General features: G+C 41.8%; 1 protein-coding gene across 2 annotated transcripts in view; it reads left to right on the top strand.

Moving 5' to 3' along the window:
* The window catches only part of LOC134348397 (integrin beta-2-like), a 113,337-nt gene that overhangs the window by 45,480 nt on the left and 39,944 nt on the right, over positions 1 to 27,913 (top strand). For both annotated transcript variants that reach the window (XM_063051699.1, XM_063051697.1), the window contains exons 2-9: positions 4,085 to 4,148; positions 6,342 to 6,430; positions 8,977 to 9,172; positions 11,764 to 11,934; positions 14,974 to 15,215; positions 16,502 to 16,660; positions 25,184 to 25,279; positions 26,524 to 26,613. In XM_063051699.1, coding sequence (XP_062907769.1) covers positions 4,088 to 4,148; positions 6,342 to 6,430; positions 8,977 to 9,172; positions 11,764 to 11,934; positions 14,974 to 15,215; positions 16,502 to 16,660; positions 25,184 to 25,279; positions 26,524 to 26,613 — 1,104 coding nt within the window. In that variant the 5' untranslated portion in view covers positions 4,085 to 4,087. The remainder of the gene's footprint in view (positions 1 to 4,084; positions 4,149 to 6,341; positions 6,431 to 8,976; positions 9,173 to 11,763; positions 11,935 to 14,973; positions 15,216 to 16,501; positions 16,661 to 25,183; positions 25,280 to 26,523; positions 26,614 to 27,913) is intronic.

Genomic DNA, 27,913 nt, shown 5'->3' with positions numbered 1-27,913 from the left:
TCTCCATATAGCATAAAACTTTAGAGGTGCAGCGAACTGTGAGGAGTGGAGCGATAAGAAAACTCTGGTTGAAAAATATCTTTCTTCCAAAGACACAAAGTGAGACTGTTTCTGAAAAGTCAACACTGCTGCTTGTCAGCTTTTACATTCAACTGTATGGAACTCAAGGTTGCTTAATGTCATTTCCTGTACAAGTGTAAAGGAGAACAAAATAATCTTTCTCCGGTTCTGATGCAGCACAAAAGAACCCACAAAAGATAAAGAACCCAATAATAATAAGATATACCCAATAAATAAATAAATATATATATATATATATATATATATATATACATACATAAGATACTGTAGCTTACAACAGGAATTCTGCAGATGCTGGAAATTCAAGCAACACACATCAAAGTTGCTGGTGAACGCAGCAGGCCAGGCAGCATCTCTAGGAAGAGGTACAGTCGACGTTTCAGGCCGAGACCCTTCGTCAGGACTAACTGAAGGAAGAGTGAGTAAGAGATTTGAAAGTTGGAGGGGGAGGGGGAGATCCAAAGTGATAAGAGAAGACAGGAGGGGGAGGGATGGAGCCAGGAGCTGGACAGGTGATTGGCAAAGGGGATATGAGAGGATCATGGGACAAGAGGCCCAACAGAAGGAACACCTTATATTCCGTCTGGGTAGCCTCCAACCTGATGGCATGAACATTGACTTCTCTAACTTCCGCTAATTCCCCACCTCCCCCTCGTACCCCATCCGTTATTTATTTTTATACACACATTCTTTCTCTCACTCTCCTTTTTCTCCCTCTGTCCCTCTGACTATACCCCTTGCCCATCCTCTGGGTCCCCCCCCCCCGTCTTTCTCCCTGGGCCTCCTGTTCCATGATCCTCTCATATCCCCTTTGCCAATCACCTGTCCAGCTCTTGGCTCCATCCCTCCCCCTCCTGTCTTCTCCTATCATTTTGGATCTCCCCCTCCCCCTCCCACTTTCAAACCTCTTACTAACTCTTCCTTCAGTTAGTCCTGACGGAGGGTCTCGGCCTGAAACATCGACTGTACCACTTCCTAGAGATGCTGCCTGGCCTGCTGCGTTCAGCAGCAACTTTGATACTGTAGCTTATATTCATTGATATAATGCCATAAAGTGATGGTAGGGTGTACATAAGGTGACTGACAGGAAGTAATAATGTAGAAATGGAATTAGTGGGTGGAGGTGTTGATCAGCCTTCCTGCTTGGGGAAGGTAACTGTCTTTGTGTCTGGTAATCCTGGTGTGGATGTTACGTAGCCTCATCCCTAATGGGAGTGGGACAAACAATCCATGAGCAGGGTGGGTGGCATCATCAATGAAGTTACTGGCCCTTTTCCAGCACCTTTAGAGTCATAGAGAAGTACAGCACAGAAACGGGCCCTTCGGCCCATCTAGTCCATGTACCGGGACTGTAGTCCTCCATACTCCTACCATCCAAGTAGCTATCCAAAATTCTCTTAAACATTGAAATTGAGCCCACATGCACCACTTATGCTGGCAGCTCATTCCACACTCTCATAACCCTCTGAGTGAAGAAGTTTCCCTATCATATTCCCCTTAAACTTCTTACCTTTCACCCTTAACCCATGACCTTTAGTTGTGGTCCCATGTAACCTCAGTGGAAAAAGCCTACTTACATTTACTCTATCTATACCCCTCATAATTTTGCATACCCCTTTCAAATTTCCTCTCAATCTTCTTCGTTCTAAAGAATACAGTCCTAACCTATTCAATCTTTCCTTATAACTCAGGTCCTCCAGACCTGTTAGCATCCTGTAAATTTTCTCTGCACTCTTTCAACCTTATTTACATCTTTCCTTGTAGATAGGTGACCGAAACTGTACACAATACTCCAAAATTAGGCCTCGCCATCACTTTATACAACTTCAACATAACTTCCCATCTCCTGTATTCCATATATTGATTTATGAAGGCTAATGTGCCAAAAGCTTTCTTTACAACCCTATTCTCCTGTGAAGCCACCTTCAACCAATTATGGACCTGCATTCTTTTGTTCTACCACACTCCCCAGTGCCCTACCGTTCACTGTGTAAAACCTTGCACTCATCTGCATTAAATTCCATCAGCCATTCTGTATATATGTCATTGCTGGTGGGTGGGCTGTTGCTTGTGGTACGTTGAGTAGTTCTGACTACCTGTTGGAGAGTCTTCCAGTCCACCACAGGCTTTCATGAGAGGTTGTGTGTGATGTTTCTTCCCAGGAATTTGAAACTGCATGCAGTTGCCACTGCTGTTCCACAGATGTAAAGGGGTGTGAGTGGTGCGAGTTCTTCTGAAGTCGATAACCATCTCCTTTATCTTGTTGACATTAAGGAAGAGGTCATTTGCCTGGCACCAAGCCTCGAGCTCTTCCACCTCCTCTCTGTAGGCCATCTCATTGTTGTTGGTGATGAACCTGAACACGGTCTTGTCCTCGGTGAACTTGGGTGTTCGGCCATGCAGTCATGTGTGAGCAGAGTTTACAGCAATGGGCTCAGCAACCTGGGGGCACCTGTGTTGAGGATGATGGGGAGGGAGGGGCAGTTGTGCACCCTGACTGCATGAGGTCTGTTTGTTAGGTAGAGTATTTAGACTGAGAAGTAAGAGTTTATTGACCATGGTTTTTGGAACAATTGTGTTGAACTGAATTCCAGAAACAGCATTCTGATTTAAGTGTCCTTGTTTTCTAGGTGTGTCAGAGCCAGGTGCCTGACAGATACTATGAAATCTGATGTGAAGTGGTCCCAGTGGAAAACATATTGATGAGAGTCCAATGTGACAGGAATGGAGTTTTTGATATGCACCATTATCGACCATTCGAAGCATGTCATGATGATTGGCATCAGTGTCACCGGGAGGTGGTCATTTAGTTATGAAGGTGTAGAGCTCTTTGGTTCCGGAATGATGGTGGTTGATTTGAAGCATGTTGAGATAATAGCCTGAAAGAGTGAAGTGTTGAAGATGTCCGTGAAGGTGTCAATGAGCTGATGTGCACACTCCCTGAGTACTCAACCTGGAATGTTGTCTGGCCCGGCTGTCTTGCAGGGGTTGACTCTGCAGATTTTGTAGACCGTGGCTTCTTACCTGGGAGGTGTGCAGCTCTCATGACCGGCAAAGTTGTTGCATGCCTGGAAGCATGAGTAAAAATTGTTTAGAGTGTCAAAGAGGGAGATGTAACTGGTACAGTCTACACTGGGGTTGTTATTGGACAGACCTTACTGAAATTTTTTATATGTAGGCAGCTTTTTCCTCTTGACGCCCAAGATAAGGTTTCACCTGGCCACTCTGAGAGCTATTCTGTCCCCGGACTTGAAGGCAGTGTCCCGGGTTTTTAATGGGGAACACATCTTTACCTTTGGCCAGGGCTTCTATAGGGACCATGAGATGACAGTTTTTGAGGCACCAATGTCATCTGCACACTTACTGATGTGGCCAATGACAGATGAGGCATATTCCTCGAGGTCTATGTCTTTTCCATTTGTGGTGGTCTCCATGAACATCCACCAGTTAGTCTGTTCAAAATAGTCCTGAAGCATAGAGATTGCCTCATTAGGCCACACAGTGATGGTCTTCTTACTGGTTTCTCAGGTTTCAGCAGCGATCAGTATGCTGGATTTATATTATGGAGCTGTGGTCAGAGAGACTTAGATAAGGGCATGCGATGTCTTTATAAGTACCATGTAGTCCAATCACAGGTAATCCAGTCTGTTTGTTCTCCCAGTGGCCTTGGTGACGTGTTGGAGAAATTTGTGTAAAATGTTTTGTAGGTAACCATGATTGAAGCCTCCTGCATTTTATGAAGAGACCATCCTGACGCTTGTTTTGTGGAGAGCTGATGATACTGCAAAGCTCTCCCAGTACGTCCTTGGCATTTGCACTGGGGTGGGGGGGGGGGGGGAATGTAGACAGCGGTGATGAAAACAACAGTAAACTCCCTGAACAGGTATAATACTTCACTACTGAATAAACTTAAGTGCACCAACTTTAATGAACAAGCAAGCTTACAATGTAATATTCAATTTCAAATGAAGACAGTAATCTCAATTTTTCTTTAAAATTACAGGAAATGATCAAGTGGTTCATCCTTCAGCTTACATTAGCCTTGGTGCTGGAAACAAAATGGGCTGGTGAGTTAATGTGAAACTTCAATGGATTTGGAAATGTATTTAATAGAAAAGGAGGTAACTCAGCTAATTTTTATATGGTGCCCTTCATGACCTCAGGCTGTCTGTAAGCATTTTACAGTTAATGCAAGAACTTCAGAATGTTGTTATTTCAGGAAATATTGGAAACGAAGAAGGCAGTGCTTTTCTGAGCAAGATGGTGCCAATGGCAATGGCCAGTTAATGTGCCCCAGTGACCAACTGTGGTTGTGGTTGAAATATTGGCCATAGCAACGGGACGCATTCACTTGCTTGTATTCCTAATAGTTTTGTGAGAATTGTGCAGTCCACCCTAGAAGGTAGATGAAATCTCAATTTAATGTCATATACTACCTCCAACAGTCCAACTCACCCATAGAGTTGCACTGGAATATCAGCTAAAATTATACACACTGACTCGTGAGAGGAATTTTCAGACTCATACAGGAAAGGTAAACCCGTAACCCTTTAAAATGTTAGTGATAATAATCCTAATGTCATATCCCTATATTGCATAGAGAAATACTCCACAGCATGGAAACAGGCCAACTCACCCGGCAACTAGGTCAGCACACCCAACACTTTCTGTGTGAAAAACCTGCTCCTCAGATGTCTTTTGAAACTTCCCCTCTCACCTTAAGTCTTTGCCATTTAGCTTCAGGCTCTCCTGCCCAAGGAAAAAGATTGTGAACCTCTGAAAGAACATAAAGAACATAGAACGTAGAAGAATACAGGTCACCCCTCAGTCTCCTTCCCTCTAGGGAAAACAATCGCAGCCTTTCCTTTTATCTCAAGTCCTCCAGTACTGGCTCCATCCTTCTCAGGCTTTTCTACCAGCTCTCTAGTTTACTCTTATCTTTCTTATCATGAGGTGACAAGAACTGCAAATCACATTCCGAGTGTGGCTTCACCATCAACCTGTAACATAACGTCCCAAAACCTGTACTCAATGCCCCAAATGATAAAGGCATCATATCCTTCGTTTTTACAGCTTCTTGCTTGCTAAATTGGCAGCCTTTTTTTTCTGTACTGTCACACACTTCAAAAATTGGCAATCGTTTTTTTGTTTTATTCTGAGGCTGTGCAAGGTGTCAGAAAATATAGGTTCTGCTTGTTTATAACTGCTGACAGCCACTAAATAAAAATCAATCATGCCAAGGTGTTCAGGTTGACCAAGCATCCACCATCAAGGACCCCCACCATCCAGCCCATGCTCTCTGCTTGTTACTGCCATCAGGAAGGAGGTACAGGAGCCGTAAGTCCCGCATCATCAGCTTCAGGAACAGTTATTACCCCTCAGCCATCAGGCTCCCGAACTCAAGTGGTTAACTTCACTCACCCCAACATTTCACAACCCACTGACTTGTTTTCATGGGCTCTACAACATAGATTCTCAATATTTATTTTATTATTATTATGTTATTTTTTTGGTACATGCACAATTTTGCTATCTTTTGTCTTATCTTTGCGTGCTGTTTTTCAATGATTCCATTCTATTTCTTTGTATTTACTGTGAAATCCTGCAAGAAAATGCATCTCAGGGCAGCATATGGTGACATACCCATATATATATTCTTCACCAATCTGCATAACACCCATAATTTTCCTTCGTCTCTGTGTTCCAGCTATCAACATACTTTCCATCTGACTGTGATCTACACTCTGAACTGTTATAGCAGTTCTTTTGTGAGCTACCCGAATCTAGATAATCTACAATTACTCTCCTGGTATGATGTTTTTTAAAGGTGGACCAGACTTGAGGTGAATGATGCACTCATGTCCATCATTCATAAGTTTGCATGCAAACAAGTTATTTCTTCAAAATTCTGTATCATAATAAATTTATCTCAATGGATCGAGGACAGTTGTCAGTTGCTGCAGAGGAGGCACTGGAAGGTGCTAATTGCATGTCATTCAACTTAATGAACAGGGAGCATAGCTGATAGGAACAACACCATTACTTGTTTTAACCTCTGATCTTCCAGCAGTGACAGAGATTTTCTGTGGTTCTTCTGAGCATTGGCTTGATTATAAAGATGAATAATGCGCTCTATTACTGTATGATGTAGAGGTGTATTTATATAACTGTCTGCGCCAATGACCTTTTTTTCCAGTATGGAATTTTTGTAAATGTAGTCAGCGGTAATAGAAACTGATTCATTTTTCTTTTCTTGTCAGAGTCATCTAAATGCAATCCCACAAAAGCAGAAGAGACTTGCAAGGAATGTATCAATTTAGGACCAGGTTGTGTCTGGTGTAAGGCAGTGGTAAGTCTCTGATAGAATAGAACTGTTCGTAATGCCTGGTATAGCATCCATATCTGAAGATGTATTGAGCTTTAGCAGTAATGAAATACTCTTGACTGAATATAGTTTGATCTATATGTCTAAGTTTAAATCATTTTGGAGAATAATACAGTCTTTAATATTGTGCGGGGGTAAAGGGAGTTATCTTTGGCTAGCATGCATTTCAAATGACTGACATTTTATAATTACACAGAACTGAACCTTCTATTTATGCGAAATTTCACCATTGTGCAGATGGAATTCACTGGGTCACTGGGTTTAACAAACACTGAAAAGTCAAATACTGTAACCTGTATGCACATTAATTATAAAGCAATTGACTGGGTCCCCATGGAGACTAACACCCTGATCCTATCCAACTATGCAAGATTTTCTTCAACTTTTAGGCCTGAGCAAAACCATTTTAGAATAGTGGTCAAAAATCAAATGATTCACCAGACGTACATTGGTAACTGCCTACAGTCAAAGGTGCAGCGAGCACAGCCATGTATGGCCACTTTCTAAGATCCCTATCATAATAGATGCCTTCGATCTGCAAATTCAGTTCACTCCATATGGCAAGTGGCAGATGAGTACTGAGGACGCACAGAGATTTTATGTGCCTTGGGCTTTAACAGCTCTCTAAATATGGTGCTGAAGAATTATATACCAGAACTCAGTCACATTTTTCTATAACAAAATCATTTATCTAGCTGAGTGAAAAATAATTTGGGTTTCTCTCTTGATCAGAACCCTGGTATAACATTGTCACGCCAACACTATAAAAGAGAGCTCTTTGTAAAATTACAGATTTTATCAATGTATCATGGAAAGCACCCTGTCTGGATGCATAATGGCTTGGTATGACCACTGCTGTAAGAAATGGCAGCGATGTGGACACAGCCATGGTGACAAGTCTTCTCCCCATGGGCTCTGTCTAGACTTCTCAATGCCTCAGTAAAGCAGCCAGCATATTCAAAGACCCCACTGATTCAAGACATTCTTTCTTTTTCTGAATCATAGATTGGGGCTGAGAGGGAAAATGGATCAGTCGGTGGGTCGAGTGGCCTAATTCTGCTCCTATAAATCATGGTCTTTTGTTCCATTCAATCAGGCAGAAGACAGAAAAATAAGAAGGAACCTGGACCTCACAATCTACCATTATGATCTTGCACCCTGTGATGCACTTTCTCTTAGTTGTTACACTTTATTCTGCATTCTGTACCTAATTACACTCTGTAATAATTTGATTTGCATGAACAGTAAGGGTGAGAAGGTTTTCATAGTATCTCGGTACAGATGACAATAAACCGATTCCAATTTCTAATGAAAGGAGGTTTAATGAGTTGTTCTGGCTGAATCTGATTAAAGCCAAGAAGCAAAGCAGGATATTTGCCTTCACATTCTTAGTACATCCAGCATATGTTTCACTTCAAGAAGGTAAGGCAGCCAGATCATCTGTCTAAACAGTCATCTGTAGATCAATGTCTATTTCTGGACCTAATTAATCTTCAGAAATCATCTGAGTTCCCAAGACTTTTGTGTTCCACCACTTGATTTCCTCTATCATATTTTCAAATTGTGCAACTTTCAGTCAATTTCCCTTTAATGCAAATGGCATATATTACTTTTAAGACCCCTATCTCCACTGATGAAGGTGTTCAATTATGGATTCTTTTGGATAGTTCCATAAGCAAAATATTTGGTAAGCCTGCCTTAAGAGAAAGATAGCTTGTAAGGCAATCAAAAAATTCACTAATTATTCTAGCTTTGATGTGATAGAGTGCTTGGTTCAATACAGTTAGGCCATCAGTATGAAGTAATAATTAAAATCAAAAGCAGCTCAGAAAATTTTGTAATGAATAGAAGTTAAATACGGGTGTCTGATTCCATCAAATTTGGAATCATATTTACCATTTTAATGAAAATTCCATTATCATTGTCAAAATTCTGGAAGCATGAAAGACAGTAAACTCTGATTATTGACATTTTTAATCCAGACATGAAAGCTAATTCCACCATTTAAAAATAAACACTAGAAAATTGATAGGTTTGGGTTTTGAATTGATTCTTGTTCCCTAAATGTCCTTAAGATTGTACATGGACTTCATTGTACATTCTGACATGAGCCACGCTAGTGTTGCAGTTAGTGCAATGCTACTACAGTTCAGAGTGATGGAGTTCAAAGTTCAATTTTGGCATCAACTGTAAGAAGTCTGTACATCTTCCCCGTGAAATGTCTGGGTTTTGCGCGGCTGCTCCAGATTCCTCCCACAGTCCAAAGACATACTGGGTAGGTTAATTGGTCACTGTAAATTGTCCCAGGATTAGATTAGGGTTAAATCAGGCTGTCATGGGTTGCTCTATCTCAAAGGGCAAGGTCCTACTTCATACTATATCATTAAATAAAATAAGTAAAATTATATAAAGTGAGTACACATAATTATCTCTTCTTTTTCCTTAATGATTGATACATTTTGTATTTTTATTGTAATTTCCTGTGCATTATAATTTTATTTCTGATGCAGAATTTCACAAAGCCTGGAGAACCAAATTCTGCACGGTGTGATTCTGAGGAAGTGCTCAAGAGTAGAGGTTGCAAAGATGCAGATATAATTCAACCTGTAAATTTGACTATTGTGAATGTAGACTATCCACTTGGAAGACATCACGAAATGGTGATACAAATAAGACCCCAAAAAGTTCAACTAGTTCTTCGTCGAGGTAAAAACCCAAAATACTTGATATAATTAAAGACTTCACAGATTTAATTGCTTCAAATGTTGATATGTGCACATTTGAAATAAACTCACAGCATCTAGAATCCTTCAAGATATCTGAATACTGGGATTAAATATAAGAAAATATCTTTGCTGAGAAATTCAGTTTCCATTGGTTGTGCTGAACACACTGAAACGAACCGTTCAGAAGGTGAATGCAAAATGCTCTGGCTACCATAAATGTTATTGAATGCTCATGATGAGGTGAATTTCTTGGAAGTATGTTTAAGGGCCAGTTCTCAATGCCTTGCTACTTATGCCTTTCCATAAGTAAATGTGGGGGAAATTGCATTTGATCGTTACTGCCAAACCCAAGCAAAGGTCAAGGTTGTTAGTTGTACTCACCTACGGGCATTCAGTTCCAATGATTTCGATGGAATTGCAAAGAAGAGTTGAATGAACTACAATGCAGTCATTCCATTGCACAGATATATTCTCAGTTATTTTATTTCTCTCTTCCATTGCACATAATCTCAATCCCTTTCAAAGACACCACCATCAGTGTCTCTTTCAAACTACATCAGTGAGTACTGTCAAGAAACTAAGATTACTCGCAGTCTGCAAGTATATTAATTGATTTCAAATTAAATCCTTCTTTATTAATATGTATAGCTGTGTTAAGGTCCCAAGTCATTCACCCATGTATTCTGATTGTTTCACTGGAATATCATGTGCTGACAAAGTTCCTATATGATGAAATACCACATTGACTATATATAAACTACTTATTCCCTCTCCTGAGGTTGGTATTCTCAATTTAGTAAGTAACTGGTAACAACTGGAAAGCATTAGGTATATTGGCTATACTGAGTACTGAAGATAGGATGTTATGTTAAAGTTGTATAAAATGTTGGTGAGGCCTAATTTGGAGTATTGTGTGCAGTTTTGGTCACCTCACAAGGAAGTTTAAAACAAGATTGAGAGAGTGCAGAGAAAATTTACAAGGATGTTGCCAGGTCTGGAGGACCTGAGTTATAAGGAAAGACTGAATAGTTTAGGACTGTATTCTTTAGAACATAGAAGACTGAGAGGAGATGTGATAGATGTATACAAAATTATGAGGGGTATAGATAGGGTGAATGCAAGCAGGCTTTTTCCACGGAGGTTGGGTGGGACTACAACCAGAAGTCATGGGTTAAGGGTGAAAGGTGAGAAGATTAAGGAGAACACGAGGGGAACATTCTTCACTCAGAGTCATGAGAGTGTGGATTGAGCTGCCAGCACAAGTGGTGCACGCGAGCTTGATCTCAATGTTCTAGAGAAGTTTTGTTAGGTATGTACATAGATAGTAGGGGTATGAAGGGCTAGGGTCCCAGTGCAGGTCAATGGGAGCAGGCTGGCCTTGACTAAATGGGCTGAAGGGCCTGTTTCTGTGCTGTACTTCTCTATGCCTATTACTATCTGCAAGAGTGTGCAGTTCTTGAGTGTGTGCCGTTTATAATAGAACTGATAACACAAAACTAAGTGGGAATAGGAGTAGAAATGAGGATGGGAAGGTGGTTCAAAGAAATGTAGATATTTAGTTAATGGGCAACGGTTTGGCAGATGGAAAATGTAAGGCCATCCACTTTGGTAGAAAAATAGAAATTCTGAGTACTTTTTAAATGGTGAAAGATGGAGAAATGTTGGTGTGTATGAGGACCTGTGCATTTTGGTGACATTAGTGAAGGCACTGAAGACAGCTAAAAGACAAATAGTATGTTGGTACCTATTGCTTGAGGATTTAAGCACAAGAATCTCCTTACCTAAAGCTCTTGTTGGACAGAGACTCACCAGACAGGTCCCAGGGAAGATAGGCTTGTCATATGAGAGCATATTGCATAGATGGGTCATAATACTTTCGAGTTTAGAAGAATGAGAGGTGCTCTCAATGAAATCCAAATTTTATATGGGCTCAGCGAGTTAGAAATTTTCCAATCTAAGGAGCTGAGAACTAAATATCAGAGTCCTAAAATAAAGGGTGGGCTTTATTTAGGAGGAAAAGGGCAGTGAATCTTCAGAATTTTCTATCTTTGAAGGCTGTGGAGGGACTTTCATTGATTGCTTAATTGATTGCATTCACAACAGAGATATTGGTAAAGGGCAGGAAAATATGTTGAGCTAGAAGATCTACCATGGTGGAGAAATCTCAGTGAACCAAATGGCCCATTCCTGCTCCTATGTTCTGAAGTCTTTAATATGTGTTTAATTTGCCTAAGGAGACTTAACTAGAAATGTTATTGTCAAAAATTAGTTGTGTGTGTGTGTCTGTCTTTTAGAGAAGAGCAAAGGAGGTGATGCCTTTGGGAGGTACATTTGGAATTTCTGGAGTTAACCAATAGATTATTGATATACCACTTAGGGCTTTGGAGCAGAGTCAAATTATATTGGAAAAAAACCCTAATGATATGTTATTTTGTAACTTACATTGTGCAACATTAAATTGCTGAAAGTTTTAAGATTTCACCATGAAGCAAAGAACAAAGAACAGTGAGATTGTTCCTTTTCAGTTTTTGGTGACTGGTTCCTTAATAGATACATTGCTTTGTGTTTTAGGCAGCTCGCAGACAATTGAGGTGAAATTTAAGCGTGCTGAAGGTTACCCTGTTGATCTGTACTATCTCATGGACCTGTCCTATTCCATGAAAGATGACTTGCAGAAAGTGAAGAATCTGGGAAAAGAGCTTCTTCAAGCCTTGACAAGTGTCACTAAATCTATCAAAATTGGTGAGCCCACCATGTTCTGTTTTGCTTACTATGAATTAAGAAGCTCAGAAATCTAGTAGAATAACATATCCTTTCAAAGTTTGTATTTTGTTTCACAGACTTGGAGGCAAGCAATCCTCTTCCACAGTAAAAGACGCTTTCCTGTCTTAGGGCAGAGCATAATTTTAAAAAGAGGATTTATTAGATATGAATTTCATTAAGGTCTTGTTTAATTGGCAGTTTAACAACCTGTTTTTCAACTGAGTTTAATTCACAGTTTTAAAGGTTAAGATATAATCAGAAATATTAAATAAAATATAAACTTTTCAATACTGGTTAAAACTTAGAAATAATTAAGCCTCAACGTACATTTAAGTGCCACTCACCCTGTGCTCCTGTGGTGGAGAATTAGATTTTCTCATCATTCCTTCTTGAGAAATTGAAGATTTCCTCAAGAAATATATTGCTGCACCCCGATCATGTTATAATTAAGAAAGTCAGCAACCGGTCAATATCCCATTTACAGCTTGCTCAGTTCTAAAACTCAGGTAGGTTATCCACTGCAGTCCTTCGGTGTAGTTTTCTCTTTTATTACTGACGCAACACTGTTTGTTTGGTGAAGCATTAACAAATGGTTTTACTCTCAAATATTAGGGAAATAAAACTCAAATTTTTCAATATTCTTAAAATAACCGATTTTCATAGAATTGCTTGCAGGTGACCAAGATGGCCATCTTCAGAAGAACACTTACTTGCTTCTGACTTCTCGATATATCCTCAACAAAAGCATTGCCATGACGATATGAGCACACTAATTATTTTTAATGCTGTCTTATTACCACAAATGCCAGTTACATTCTTCCATGGAACCAGTTTTCTGTTGGAAAATGAACTAAAAAGTGTCAGTTGTGGAAAGGGTAAGCAGCTTTTAAGTTCCTGGGCATCAACATCTCAAAAGATCTATCCTGGACACAACATATTGATGCAGTCATGAAGGTGGCACATCAGTGATTCTACTCCATTAGGGGTTTTAGGAGATCTTGTATGTCACCAAAGACTCTGCAACTATTTACAGATGTACAGTGGAGAGTATTCTGACTGGTTGAATAGCAGCCTGGATTGGAGCCTCCAAAGTACAGGATCACAGGAGGCTGTAGAGACTTGTAGACTTAGCCAGCTCCATCGCCAGCACGGGCCTCTCCGCTATCAAGAACATCTTAATGAGGTAGTGCCTCAAGAAGGCAGTGGCCATCATTAAGGACCCTCGCCACTCCGGACATGCCCCCTTTTCTTACTACCCTTGCGGAGCAGGTACAGGAGCCTGAGAAGCACACAAAACATTTCAGAAACAGATTCTTCTGTTTCAACATCACATTTCTGAATGGTGCATGAACCCATGAACACTATCTCGTTATTTATCTTTTGCAATATTTATTTAATTAGTAACTGTTGTGTCTTGCACTGTTGTGCTGCTGCAAAATAACAAATTTCGCAACACGAGGAATTCTGCAGATGCTGGAAATTCAAGCAACACATATCAAAGTTGCTGGTGAACGAACAAGTGCTACACATGCCCTTACACTTCCTCCCTTACCACCATTCAGGGCCCCAGACAGTCCTTCCAGTTGAGGCGACACTTCACCTGTGAGTCGGCTGGGGTGATATACTGTGTCTGGTGCTCCCAATGTGGCCTTCTATATATTGGGGAGACCCGACGCAGACTGGGAGACCGTTTTGCTGAACACCTACGCTCTGTCCGCCGGAGAAAGCAGGATCTCCCAGTGGCCACACATTTTAATTCCACATCCCATTCCCATTCGGATATGTCTATCCACGGCCTCCTCTACTGTAAAGATGAAACCACACTCAGCTTGGAGGAACAACACCTTATATTCCGTCTGGGTAGCCTCCAACCTGATGGCATGAACATTGACTTCTCTAACTTCCGCTAATGCCCCACCTCCCCCCGTACCGCATCCATTATTTATTTATATACACACATTCTTTCTCTCTCTCTTTCTCCTTTTTCTCCCTCTGTCCCTCTGACTATACTCCTTGCCCATCCTCTGGGTTTTTTCCCCCTTTTCCTTCTCCCTGGGCCTCCTGTCCCATGATCCTCTCGTATCCCCTTTGCCAATCACCTGTCCAGCTCTTGGCTCCATCCCTCCCCCTCCTGTCTTCTCCTATCATTTTGGATCTCCCCCTCCCCCTCCCACTTTCAAATCTCTTACTAGCTCTTCTTTCAGTTAGTCCTGACGAAGGGTCTCGGTCCGAAACGTCGACTCTACCTCTTCCTAGAGATGCTGCCTGGCCTGCTGCGTTCTCCAGCAACTTTGATGTGAATTTCACAACATACATCAGTGATAATATGCCTAATTCTGACTCTGATTCAATTTGGATTCTACTTTTCATTTTGAGGTACTACAAGAGGGAATTCATTTTATACTGCAATAAGCATTAGCCTTATATCACGCAATAGCTATGAAACTAATGTGGCTTTACAGGAAACAGTTTCGTAAGCTCTTTTTGTCCATTGACAACATTAAGTATAATGTACATCAAGATTTGGGAGGTGGCTGTTCAGTTCTGCTAAATGATTGTAATGCATCTGAGATAATAGCAGCTAGCTAAATGGAAGCAACAACAGTAAACGCAGGCTTCCAAATGACAATCTGGTCTTTGTGCCAGGCTACAACACACAGAAAATGCCGGAGGAACTCAGTAGGAGAGGCAGCATTTATGGAAATGAATAACCAGTCGATGTTTTGGGCTGAGACCCTTCTTCAGGGACTGGAAAGGAAAAGGGAAGACGCCAGAATAAAAAGGTGGGAGGAAGGGAAGGAGGATAGCTGGAAGGTGACAGGTGAAGCCAGGTGGGAGGATCTTCCCCCTGCCAAGTTCCTCCAGCATTCTCAGTATGTTGCTTTGGATTTTCAGCAAAGCAGAATTTCTTGTGTACATGGTACTCGACTTTCTCATGGTTGAGTGACCAATTAACATCCAATGTAAATAAATAAAATCCACAACAAACTCTTAAATAATGACTTCCATTGTTTGTAGGATTTGGTTCTTTTGTGGACAAGAGAGTACTACCCTTCGTTAACACCCATAAAGAGAAGATGAAAAATCCATGCCCTGATAAAAATGAGAAATGTCAGCCTCCATTTGATTTCAGGCATGTCCTCGACCTGACAGATGATGCAAATGTATTCTCTCAAGAGGTCGGAAAACAATCTATTTCTGGAAATCTGGATCCTCCGGAGGCAGGCCTGGACGCCATGATGCAAGCAGCAGTGTGTGGGGTAAGGCAGTTTCTTGCAGAGCTTAACTGTTCCCAAACTTACAATTGTACAGTGCAGGTAGCACTGGCTTTCACTTTCACCATTCTTCTCAGGCTGTTTTCCCAGGTCCTTTGCTGTCCTCAATCATGGCCCAATTTTCACTACTTGGCATATTCCGAGTTCTACTCCTTGGCTTGCCTGTGTCTTTCATTGCTTTGAAAATAAGTGAAGAAATTTTAAATGTTACATTTCTTTGCTTGCTTTTAAAGCAATTAGTGTACAATTGATTCACGATGAAGTGTGGCCTGGGAGGGGCAGACACGAGTCTGTCCGTTCGGGAGCCGGGGTTGGATCAATCTTCGTCTGGCTTCTCGTCGACAGCCGCTCCAACATGAGTGGCCCTGAGCTGGCCTCGCCTGATGGAGTCCTTGAAGCATGCAAGCCTTCACACGATGTCTACATGCTAATCCAGGTCTTGGATGGACCTCGCTCCATCTCGCTCCTCGCTGCCAGAAAAAACTGGACAGCTGCAAATAGACTCAGAAGTTGGCATGCCAAAAGAGCACAGACACTACACCAGTGGTGTGCCTGACAAACCCCAGCCTGCCCCTGTGGTGCCCCAACACAGGACATCCTCCACCTGGTCCCACCATGCGCTCTCACCAAGATCCGAGACAGCTTTGCCATGGTCCATTGATGCGGCCATGAGCTGGAGGAGTGGCTTGACAAAAAACAATTAGAAGTTTGAAGAGAAAACACCTGCCATACAAAACAACAGCAACGAAGTGCATAATTTTTGTTTAATATCTCCAGGTAAATACTGCACATACTTAATAGTTATTAAGCTACTAGCAGTTATATAGACCTCTAAGACCTTCTTCTGAAAAATTCTAAGGCCAAGCTGCCACCTTTTGGTCTAAACAGCAATCTTATGGACATTGTCTACAAAGGTGAAAAGGCATTTGTTATATTTCCCTTACTTAGATGTCACTTGCATACTCTCACATGGATGGAAACATTTTTGACTATTTGCCACAAGGAGAAAATAGGGAACTGAGTTGGGGCAAGGAACAAAACATCAGTAGGGATGCCAGATTGCTCCACATCTACTGAGATTCTCTCTCTGTTACTCAATCACTCTCTCTGTCACTGTCTGCTGCCCCCGTCCATTAGTATAAGCTGAAAGTACAAAATTTAAATATTGCTTCAGTACATTTTCAAGTGAGTAAAATGATTGAAACGTATACTTTTGTAAAGGCTTGCTTAAAGGTTATATACCTGGCTAAAATGAACATTGTTCCCCACAGGAGCGGATTGGGTGGCGCAACGTCACGCGTCTTCTTGTTTACACTTCAGATGATGGATTTCACTTTGCTGGAGATGGGAAGCTTGGAGCAATCCTAACACCCAATGATGGCAAGTGCCATCTCAATAGAGACGGCTTTTATGAAGATGACACAAAATATGTAAGTGTAGCCTCTAAGTTGTCCACATGAACAGAACTGTCCAAGCATTCAATGAGGGGCCTAAATGTTGCAGCTGAGAAGCAATGTCACTTGGTTGATGGCAGAACAGAACTACATTCACCCGTTCTTTATTTGCTTTGACTCGTGGACTGTTTCAGAGGGAGGTTCAGCACTGGCTTCCAATTATTTGTTAAGCTTCATTTAGTTGGTACAAGGATGGATGAGTGGCAAAGGGAAAGAAATGGCTGTTGTATCTCACATCTTGCTGCAGTTCATTAAAGCATAACTTTTAAGCTCTAACCTTGCTGGCAATATCAGCTTAACAACAGGAATTATGTAGAATGAGATCTTCCAATACGTACAATAATGCCCATTTACAAAGCAGTAGAAAGCCTGTCAGCTATCACTTCTCACAGTAGAGTCTATTGGGTCAAAAAAGAAAAACAGTGGCAATCTCCATGGTGCAAATCTCAATCTCAATCACTGTGGGTTGAAAATCTAACCTCAAAATATAAAACATACTATAAATTTCAAAGTTCAAAATAAATTCATTAGCAAAGTACACATACCATATGTCACTATATGGTATATAGTGTGATTCATTTTGTTATGGGCATTCACAGTAAATACAAAGAAACACAATAGAATCAGTGGAACACCACACACAAGATGGACAGACAACCAATGTGCAAAAGCCTGTTTCCCATCACAACTTACTCTCCACAGACCCCATTGTCTCCCTGACATTTGAATGAAACTTAACCAAACTGATCAAGATCTTGTCATATTGCATTCAGAGGCAAGCTTCACCTCATGTGTCGGTGAGTTATGAAGACCACCTACTTCACATGTCTAACATTCTTTGAGTCTGCCCCATGTCTGTTTATTTGCTGCTAGAAAGTTCATCCGTTGTTTTGTTCCCCTCCAGAGAAAACTATTGCAATACTCTCCTGGCTAGTCTAACTAATTTTACTTTCTGTCACAATGAGAGCATCCAGTGCTCTGATTTTTATATCCTAACTTTCACTAAGACCTGCTCACAGATCTGCTTTCTGCCTGCTGTCACATTCTGACTCCCAGAACAGATTTTAAAATTCTCACTCCTGTTTTCATGTTGCTTCATGACACTGGTCTAAGGATAGCCCTCTGAAACCCAGGCTTCCCCAATTCGATTGATTATTGTCAAAGTTAGCTACACCTCTATTTGTGTTCGCAATCACGAGGAAATCTGCAGATGCTGGAATTGCAAGCAACACACATAAAAGTTGCTGGTGAACGCAGCAGGCCAGGCAGCATCTCTAGGAAGAGGTACAGTTGATTTTTCGGGCCGAGACCCTTCGTCCCTCTGTTTGTGTTCATCGTTTCAGCTGCCAACAGCGTGAACTGGAATCTTTTCCTGACATCTCTACTTCTCTTTCTCTTTCAGGTCTATTTCATTGCCCAACCTTATGCTCACTTGTCCTAATATTTCTGGACATAACTCGGTGTCAAATTTTGATCAAGTACGAATAATAATTCATTTGGAATAAATGTTGCATTATCAATGGTACTGAAATGCAGCAGTTATTTTTGCTTGTAGCCAGACATTCTTGAATGTTTAAAACCATAATCCTGCAAATGTTTGATAATTTAAAGCAGAGATTTCTTGATTATTCATTGTGATGAGGCGGAAAATTAGGAATAACTAAGAACTCCCTCATCCCCCTCAATACTCCACCAGTCTATTTCAGTCCTATCTAATTTTATTTAACTCCAACATAAATTGGGATTGCAAATGATAATCACTCATTCACAGTCGTACCCATTACTCACCAATGGCTCATATAGCAACACCATACAGTATTTGAGAAATATTTATGGTCTTGGATGGATTAACTGGTGCTTGGCTGTCCTTTGCCAGTCTGGACTATATTTGACTTATCAACAAGAGGAATGTAGTTGAATTTTAACTGAGCTCTGAAATGGCCCAGTAGACCAGTTAATGCACTAGTCAGCATGTCTCCGTTACATTGGTGGCAACAGTCCAAGAAAGCATCTTTGATGATAAAGGTTGACTAAGAGTTGTTGGCTTTGCCATTAATGCCGTGAAAGCAAACTAAAACAATACAACCATAGACTAGACAGAAAATTTCACAAAAATGAATGTTTGACCACAAACTTGGGGCTCAAAAAGAAAGTAAATGAGTGCTGTGCAGTACTGTGTTATTTCTGTAATCACAGAGAAAAAGATAGCCACAGAGCTGAAAATAAATATAGATAATACTCTCATGTCTTGGACAAGCAAATTTATGCATGTTATTTATTGACTGATTTCAAAAGCCCCACCATCAATGAAGAATTGAAATTTACTGACAGAATCACAACTGTTGCTCATGTCATCTTTTCCACCTATTACTTGAGGTTCTTCTACAAATCACATTCATTCTGTGCCCCTTGTTCTTACCCCTTCTAGCAACAGGTGTTTTTTTTCTCCATTTTCTCTGTTGGGTCCTTCAATGATTTTAAATACTACTATTATATTCCCTCTCATGCTCCTCTGTTTCAAAAAGAACAGTGAAAATGAAATATTTTCAACTACAGATATGGGAAAGATGTTTCCCTTGGCTCGGTGGTTGGTGATGTTACGTACCCCGTAACTGGGTTGCCAAACCAGCAGAAATGGATCACTCAGTTGGAGTCTGGAGTACTAGAACTAAGAAAGTTTTATTAAAGAAACAAGCAACACAGTAATCGAAAGGATAATAAATGCAACAGTTCAGTGATGATAAACACACATGTGCACAACATTAAGATAACAGCATCAATCAAGCTCTATCGTTGTCTAGGGGTAAATGACCAATTTCAAAATGACTCAAAGTTCAGTCCAGTTAGTAGTTCAGTTTGCAGTAATCGTTGCCATGGCGGTGGACAACGTGGGGGAAGAGAGACATAGAATAGGAACAACTTATCATTCAGAACGGCTTCACTCACAGACCAGCGGGATGGCTCACAAGCAACTTTTGGGCGGGTCCTTGGTGATGTCACCTGAGGTCACCGACTGTGACCCCTCCTCCAGATGCGGTCGATCCTCTGCAGTGAACCCGGCACCCAGGCAAGGGCGGACACACACCGGGTTCCCGCTGATCGTACCTTTCCACCCTTGTCGTTGTCTGGCACTTCTCACCCACTCGTGAGAGGCGCACCGCTTCCAGGGTCTTGTTACCTCGGGTGGCGTGTGTGTCTGTCTTAGCGAACCTGTCCCTTTTTATCCCCCTGCTGGGGTATCGCCTGTCCATCACTTCAAACAGTTCAGGGTTCAAAGGGGGGAGCCGCTCCAGACAGCTCTCTCTCCCACATCCCTTCATTACACATCTCCAGACGCTGCTCCATTGTTCCTTATCTCTCCTTCCCCTGAGGGCAGGTGGCAGACCAACTGCTGATGCCACTGATGCTAGCCCAGGCCAGCAAACATCTTAATTTTATGTGTATTCTCGTAACACTTCCCCCCTTTAAGGATTTTTACCGGGAGGTAAAAATTACAAACATGACATTATCTGATACATACACAATATACATCTTTATCAGCTATTTGGCTAATACAGAGAATGTGAAGCTGTCAACACCTTGACAGACAGTCATCACATTTTCTGTTCCTTTTACACGTGTTATTAATAATCCCTTAGACCAGGCTCCAACTCAGCAAACTTCATAGTGGCCAAAAACACTGATGAATTGCGACCAATGTAACCTCTCATTTGGTTTTGTCCCGGACCACAACAACAAGGGTCATCCCATTCCGACTCAATTTTCTCTCGCAAGGGCTTAGTAGGAGGGGGACGGGTATTGACCGCAGAGTTATTGCAAAACTTCCTGCAGTACCCCACCATCTCCAAAAGCCTTCTGAGGGCCCTCTTGTCTGTCGGGGTTGGGAGGTCAGCGATAGCCTGCACTGTAGCTTGCATCGCTGCCAGCTGCCCCTGTGTCACCACAATTCCCAGGTAAGTGACCCTCGTGTGGCCGAATTCATTTTTTTCAAGGTTCACTATCAAGCTGGCTTCAGACAGCCGTGTTAAATTGCCAATACACACCTCTGTGTTCATCAGACCTTTAGTCACTGAATTACTCGAAAAATATGGGTGTTGTTTACTTGGCTGCCCTATTGTAACCACAATCGCCCAACGTCCCAGTTCTTTGCATTTCCTCGGGACAATCAAACACATGGGTGCGAGTCGTTTAATTACTCCTTCGGGGATTAAGGGAGAGACCTTATCAGTAGACCTGGCCAAAACAATAGCCTTCTCCCATCTGACCGATCCCATCCTAATCTTTTCAAAATGGTTTTTTTCTCTTAGCAGGGGGCCCCTAGCTTCATGGATTTCCACGCTAACACCGACTAGGTTTGTTAGCATATCAAAAGCCGGTGACCGTCTCAGTTCGCGTCGGTCATGATCAATAACATTTTTCCCCCTGGGCAGCCGGTAAATCTCTTTCATGATTCCACCAACTGTTTCCTCCAGCACCGCAAAATGTCCACCGGGGGGTGCCTCGTGGGCCATGTTAAAAACCTCATCCCCATAACTCTTTTGCACCACCCCCCACTCCTCATCTGCGGATGCTGTACTTGATTTCCCTTTCTTCCTTAGCACTTCCTCATCCGCACAATAGCCTACTAGTTCCCTTGTCAAGGCTGTGTCAGAGAGGGCTGTCTCGGCAAAAACCATCAGCCCCTCGTCTCGCTCCTGCATCTGCACAAATTCTTTCCTGGCTACTGCTACGTCCGTCCCAGCTCCCTCACTACCTCTTATCTCACTACACCCTGTCTCATACAAGGTTGGCAGAAATGTTTCAGCCAAATTCACCATCGCGGGCGGGGCCTCAATGCTGGCAGGCTGACCTGTCAATCTCACGACTGGGAACACGATTCCTCCGGCGATGTCATTACCGAGCAAGACTTCCACGTCTTTCATCGGTAATTCGGACCTCACCCCGATCGTGACTAGTCCAGAGACTAGGTTGCTCTGTAAATGTATCTGGTGCAAAGGGACTGACTCTGTCCCTTCCCCAGCACCTTTGACCTCTACCTCCCCAGTCTGGGTCTCTGAGCTAAACTCTAATACACTCTTCAGTATTAGTGACTGACACGCTCCCGTGTCTCTCCAGATCCGCACTGGAACTGGTTTTAACCTCTTTTTCACTGACACCAGTCCGGCCGAGATAAACCTCTCGCGCCCTTCCTGGACTTTTTCAGACCTGTCCTTCCCTAGCGGTTCGCTTAACAGCTCGATACAGCCATTCAAAATTTCCGCTTTTCCTTTCCCCGTCTCCTTCCTTGGGGCAAAGCACCTGGACGCAAAGTGTCCGGCTTTCCCACAATTATAACAGACGACCCCAGGAGACTTCCTACCAGACTGCTCCCGGTCTACCTTATCCTTTTCACTAGTCCCCGGCTTACTTTCTGACTTTTCCGGTGGACTCTTCCCGCCGTCCTGACTACCCTTCTGGTAGCCTTTACTCGGGGCAACCTTCATTTTATGCGTCAACGCATACTCATCCGCTAACTTAGCAGTTGCGGCTAACGTGGCTGCCTCTTTCTCATCGAGGTAGGGTCTCATACCCTCAGGGACACAACCTTTAAACTGCTCAATCAGAATCAGTTGCAGCAGTCTGTCATAATCCCCCTCTACCCCTTTCGAGGCGCACCAACGCTCACAATATGTTTGCATCTCACGAGCAAACTCCAAATACGTGCGGTCCCACCGCTTCCTCGCATTCCGGAACCTCTGCCGGTATGCCTCCGGGACCAACTCATAAATCCTGAGGATGGCCTCCTTCACCACCTCATACCTCTGGGCATCTTCCGCGGATAAAGCGGAGTAAGCTTGTTGGGCCTTCCCTTTCAGTACACTCTGAAGTAAAACAACCCACTTATCCCTCGGCCATTCCTGACTTATAGCCACCTTTTCGAAGTGGAGAAAGTACCGATCCACATCGGTATCGTCAAATGGGGGAACCAGCCTAACCTCCTGGGTCGCCCGGAACCCTCCACCTTGGTTCGGCACGAGCCCCTGCTCGGCCCTTATCTTTAACTTCTCCAGCTCAAATTCCCTTTCCCTCTGTTTCTCCTCTCTCTCCAACTGTCTTTCTCTCTCTTGCCTTTCTACCTCTTTCTCTCTCTCCCGCCTTTCTAACTCTTTCTCTCTCTCCCGCCTTTCTAACTCTCTCTCTTTCTCCCGCCTTTCTAACTCTCTCTCTTTCTCCCGCCTTTCTAACTCTCTCTCCTGCCTTTCTAACTGCCGTACCCGGAACTCGTGCTCGAGTCTCAGTTTTTCAAGCTGTACCTGTACCGCGTCTCCAGCAGGTTTTTCAATAGACACCACCCCCAGCTCACCTTGGGGAAACACACCTTTAGATACATAGTGCTCTACAATAGCTCTGTGTATCTCCTCTCTCCTCATTGTCGACTTCACCTTAGCAAGATTCACCCGTTTGGCTACAGCTATCAATTCCGATTTCCTGGCATCCTCTAATGCCTCCAAGGTCGGCGCCTTTATAAATTCCTCAACCTCCATTTCTGCTGTTTGTCTTTTCTTTCTTTCGGGAATTTTAACCCAATCAATTTACTCCGTCCCAAATTTAGCGTTCAAAATCCCGGACGAGCCCCCACTTATGTTACGTACCCCGTAACTGGGTTGCCAAACCAGCAGAAATGGATCACTCAGTTGGAGTCTGGAGTACTAGAACTAAGAAAGTTTTATTAAAGAAACAAGCAACACAGTAATCGAAAGGATAATAAATGCAACAGTTCAGTGATGATAAACACACATGTGCACAACATTAAGATAACAGCATCAATCAAGCTCTATCGTTGTCTAGGGGTAAATGACCAATTTCAAAATGACTCAAAGTTCAGTCCAGTTAGTAGTTCAGTTCGCAGTAATCGTTGCCATGGCGGTGGACAACGTGGGGGAAGAGAGACATAGAATAGGAACAACTTATCATTCAGAACGGCTTCACTCACAGACCAGCGGGATGGCTCACAAGCAACTTTTGGGCGGGTCCTTGGTGATGTCACCTGAGGTCACCGACTGTGACCCCTCCTCCAGATGCGGTCGATCCTCTGCAGTGAACCCGGCACCCAGGCAAGGGCGGACACACACCGGGTTCCCGCTGATCGTACCTTTCCACCCTTGTCGTTGTCTGGCACTTCTCACCCACTCGTGAGAGGCGCACCGCTTCCAGGGTCTTGTTACCTCGGGTGGCGTGTGTGTCTGTCTTAGCGAACCTGTCCCTTTTTATCCCCCTGCTGGGGTATCGCCTGTCCATCACTTCAAACAGTTCAGGGTTCAAAGGGGGGAGCCGCTCCAGACAGCTCTCTCTCCCACATCCCTTCATTACACATCTCCAGACGCTGCTCCATTGTTCCTTATCTCTCCTTCCCCTGAGGGCAGGTGGCAGACCAACTGCTGATGCCACTGATGCTAGCCCAGGCCAGCAAACATCTTAATTTTATGTGTATTCTCGTAACAGTGAATTGTGGAGGCTGTCTACCATGGAGAGCTGTGGAGGCTCAGCTGTTGATTACATTGAAAAGAGAGATAGACATGTATCAGTAATCAAAGTATATCAGGATAGGGTAGGAAAATGGTGTGAGGTCAAAGACCAGCAGGTTTGAAGAGCTGAATGCTCTTTCATACTCCTACTTTTTATGTTCTTCACAAAAGTGCTTCATCTCTGGAATTATTCCTGTAAATCTCCCCTGAATAACTAAGAGCTCTCTCATCCCGTCAATACTCCACCAATCTATTTCAGTCCTATCACAACATGGGACTCAAAATGAAAGGAAATGCAATTCAATACTGGGTTACTTCTGCAATCACAGAAAATGTTTTCTACTTAAGAAAGCAATGGAGCCAAATGTAGATACTGACGAAGGGTCTCGGCCTGAAACGTCGACTGCACCTCTTCCTATAGATGCTGCCTGGCCTGCTGCGTTCACCAGCAACTTTGATGTATGTTGCTCAAATGTAGATACTCTTGTGTCTTGGACAAGCAAATTTTTGTATGCTATTTATTGATGATTTTAAAAGTCACACCATCAATGAAGAATTGAAATTTAATAACAGAATCATAACTGTTAATTGTGTAACATTAGTACCACTGCACTATCTGGAATGTGAGTTCCATATAGAAAGATTGTCTGATACTTTTGAGTTTGAGTCAAGGCAGCTGAAATTATGGGCAGCACAGTCACAAGCTGTGAATCAACCAATCAATGTTCATTGTGAAGCTGGGTAGTCTTCATTTATCAAGTAAACAGGTTGAGCTTTCAGTCTGAAATCAATGTCAAAGAAAATCTGGTAGTTTATTAGTTGAGATGCTGGCCCACAAAGCTAGTTTCATTTCTGAATGAAGCCATGAATTCTTTTGTGTTTTATGTAAATACTAATCCCATTGTTCAGTATGTGATGTAACAGTTGCTGTTCATTTCCCCTATCCCGATATTAATAACGCATTTTATCTTTTTTTCTGATGTCTGTTTTCTAGGACTATCCGTCTGTGGCTGAGTTGGCTGCTAAATTGGCAGAAAATAACATTCAACCCATTTTTGCCGTTACAAGTAAGATAATGCCAATATACCAGGTAATCATTTCAGACAAAAGTTAATATTTAACTATTAACAATAAAGTCAATGTGTTAGTTCATTTGTTGTAGTACAATTTTGCCATTGAATTTTTGCCATGATCATGGTATGATTTCACAGAAAAGTGAAAAGTGCCAAGTTACCTATCTATCATAAAAGCCTCTGCAATTGGCTTTCACAAAAATATAAATTGATCAACTAATAATTTATAGAATTTTACCTTAAAAATGTGAAAGAAGAACAGAACATCTTGAATACGAACTATAACAAGTGAATTAGCAGTTAATAACAGGGAAATCATGAAACATTTTTCTGATCTCAGAGGCGTGGGAGAAAACATCAAAATATCAATTAACCATGACCTTTATAATATTTAATCAAGAGTTTGTCTTCCACAAGCTTTTTTTTCTTCTCAAAACAATGAGAACCAGTCTTCTACTGGATTGCCCCCTGATGTGAATTGTACATACCAAATAAATGATCCAAATGCTGTGACAATTTAGTTTTGTCTAGGGTAAAGTCAACATGCTAAGGTTAACTTTCATTGAGTTCTTCTCTATTGGATAATAATTAAAGTCACCATTCAGCCAACTGTTAACAAGGAATTTAATTTTTGTTGTTTCCAAAGATAGCCAAAAGTATAATAGCTCCCTTCTTCCATAAATAGGAGTCACATTTCTATGCAGAAAAAAAATTATGTTGTACTTTAAAAATTAAATGCGTTTTATCTTTGGGTATAGAAAAGTGTTTTTTTTTCGAGAAACGTACAATAGACAATAAAAGAAAAATTCTACACTTTATTGAATAGTGCAGATACATTTAATGATGGTTAACTACCTGAAAGGGGAAGGAATAAAGAATCAACAGACAGGCTATGAAGACTCGAACATGGAACATAAAAGTTACTTAAATCTTCACAAAAGTTGAACCTAAACAAAACAAAAGACAGATGTTGCCAATGTGTTATTAACCCAATTGTTCTAATTTATGCTCCCAATAAGCACAACTCTTGTGAGTTTATCAATAAGTTATCCAATGTTTTGAGAGCCTAATAGCACCCAAAGGGTTTTAAAAATAATCAAATTCTATTCACTACTAATGAACAATGTAAAATATTTTATTTTTCCTGGTTCTTGCTGCAAGGTCATACCTCTTTACACTGCAGACTTTCTTTTTACGGTCTTCTTCTAGCACCATGAAGTAATAAAAATATCTTCTCATTAATCTTTTGGCTTCATTCTAGGATCTAAGTACCATGATTCCAAAGTCTGCAGTGGGAGAATTGAAAGAGGATTCCAGTAATGTGGTTCAGCTAATCAAAGATGCCTATAATGTAGGTCCTGTTTAATGTGAATTTTAGTCTTAATCACTTGCCATTAAAAAGGAGGATCAAGATAAAGGACTAACACTCTGTGAGTAAGCATATTGATTAGCTCATAGGTGAAGCATCTGTTTATCTTACAACGACAGCTTCAGAGCAAATATTTGACTTGGATAGATCATGAAATTAAGAATGTGCTGGCTCTGTACTGGGTCATTCCAGCTCATCCATATCACTGTCCTCTCTCCAAAGCCTGACAAGCTACTTCCTTTCTTATTTAATTTCCCTTTCAATCCCAAGATTAAATACATTTCCACTATACCAAGACCCCAACCTCCTCCAACCCGGGCAGAGCTTTCAGATTCACTATTACTTGAGGTTCTTTTGCAAATCACATTTGTTCTGTGTCCCTTGTTCTTCCACCTTCTGGCAACAGGTGTTTTTTCTCCATTTTCTCTGTTGGGTCCTTCAATGATTTTATATACTACTATTATATTCCCTCTCATGCTCCTCTGTTTCAAGAAGACAGGGAAAAAGAAATATTTTCAACTACAGATATGGGAAAGATGTTTCCCTTGGCTCTGTGGTTGGTGAATTGTGGAGGCTGTATACCATGGAGAGCTGTGGAGGCTCAGCTATTGATTACATTGAAAAGAGAGATAGACATGTATCAGTAATCAAAGTATATCAGGATAGGGTAGGAAAATGGTGTGAGGTCAAAGACCAGCAGGTTTGGAGAGCTGTATGGTTTTTTCCTGCTCCTATTTTTTATGTTCTTCAGTCTGTCCATGAAACAAAAATGCTTCATCCCTGGAATTATTCCAGGAAATCTCTCCCATATCCTCTCTAAAACCTTCACATTGCTCCTTTAAAGTGCTCTTCAGAACAAGACACGATAGTCCATTTGTGGCTGAATTAGTGTTTTGTAAATGTTCATCATAACTTCCTTACTGTTCAGAGTACAAAAACAAAGTTACTTAAAGAATTCAAACAGATTCGTCAGACAAGTTTTCCCCTTAAGGAAACCATGCTGACTTTGGTCTATTTTATCAAGTACCCAAAATCTCATCAATTATAATGGACTCCCAATGTCTTCCCAATCACTGAAATCAGGGTAACTGGCCTGTAATTCCCTTTCTTCTGTATCCATCCCTTCTCAAAAGAGTGGAGTGACATTGCAATTTTCCAGTTGTCTGGAACCATGCCAGATTCTAGTGATTCTTCAAAGATAATTACTAATGCTTCCACAATCTCTTCAGTTACCTCTTTCAGAACCCTGGGTTGGAGCGTATCTGGTCAAGGTGACTTATCT

This window comes from Mobula hypostoma, chromosome 6, assembly GCF_963921235.1.
Source record: "Mobula hypostoma chromosome 6, sMobHyp1.1, whole genome shotgun sequence".
NCBI lineage: Eukaryota > Metazoa > Chordata > Chondrichthyes > Myliobatiformes > Myliobatidae > Mobula > Mobula hypostoma.
Note: the sequence above shows the minus strand (reverse complement) of the source record. Positions and strands in the feature narration are given on the sequence as shown.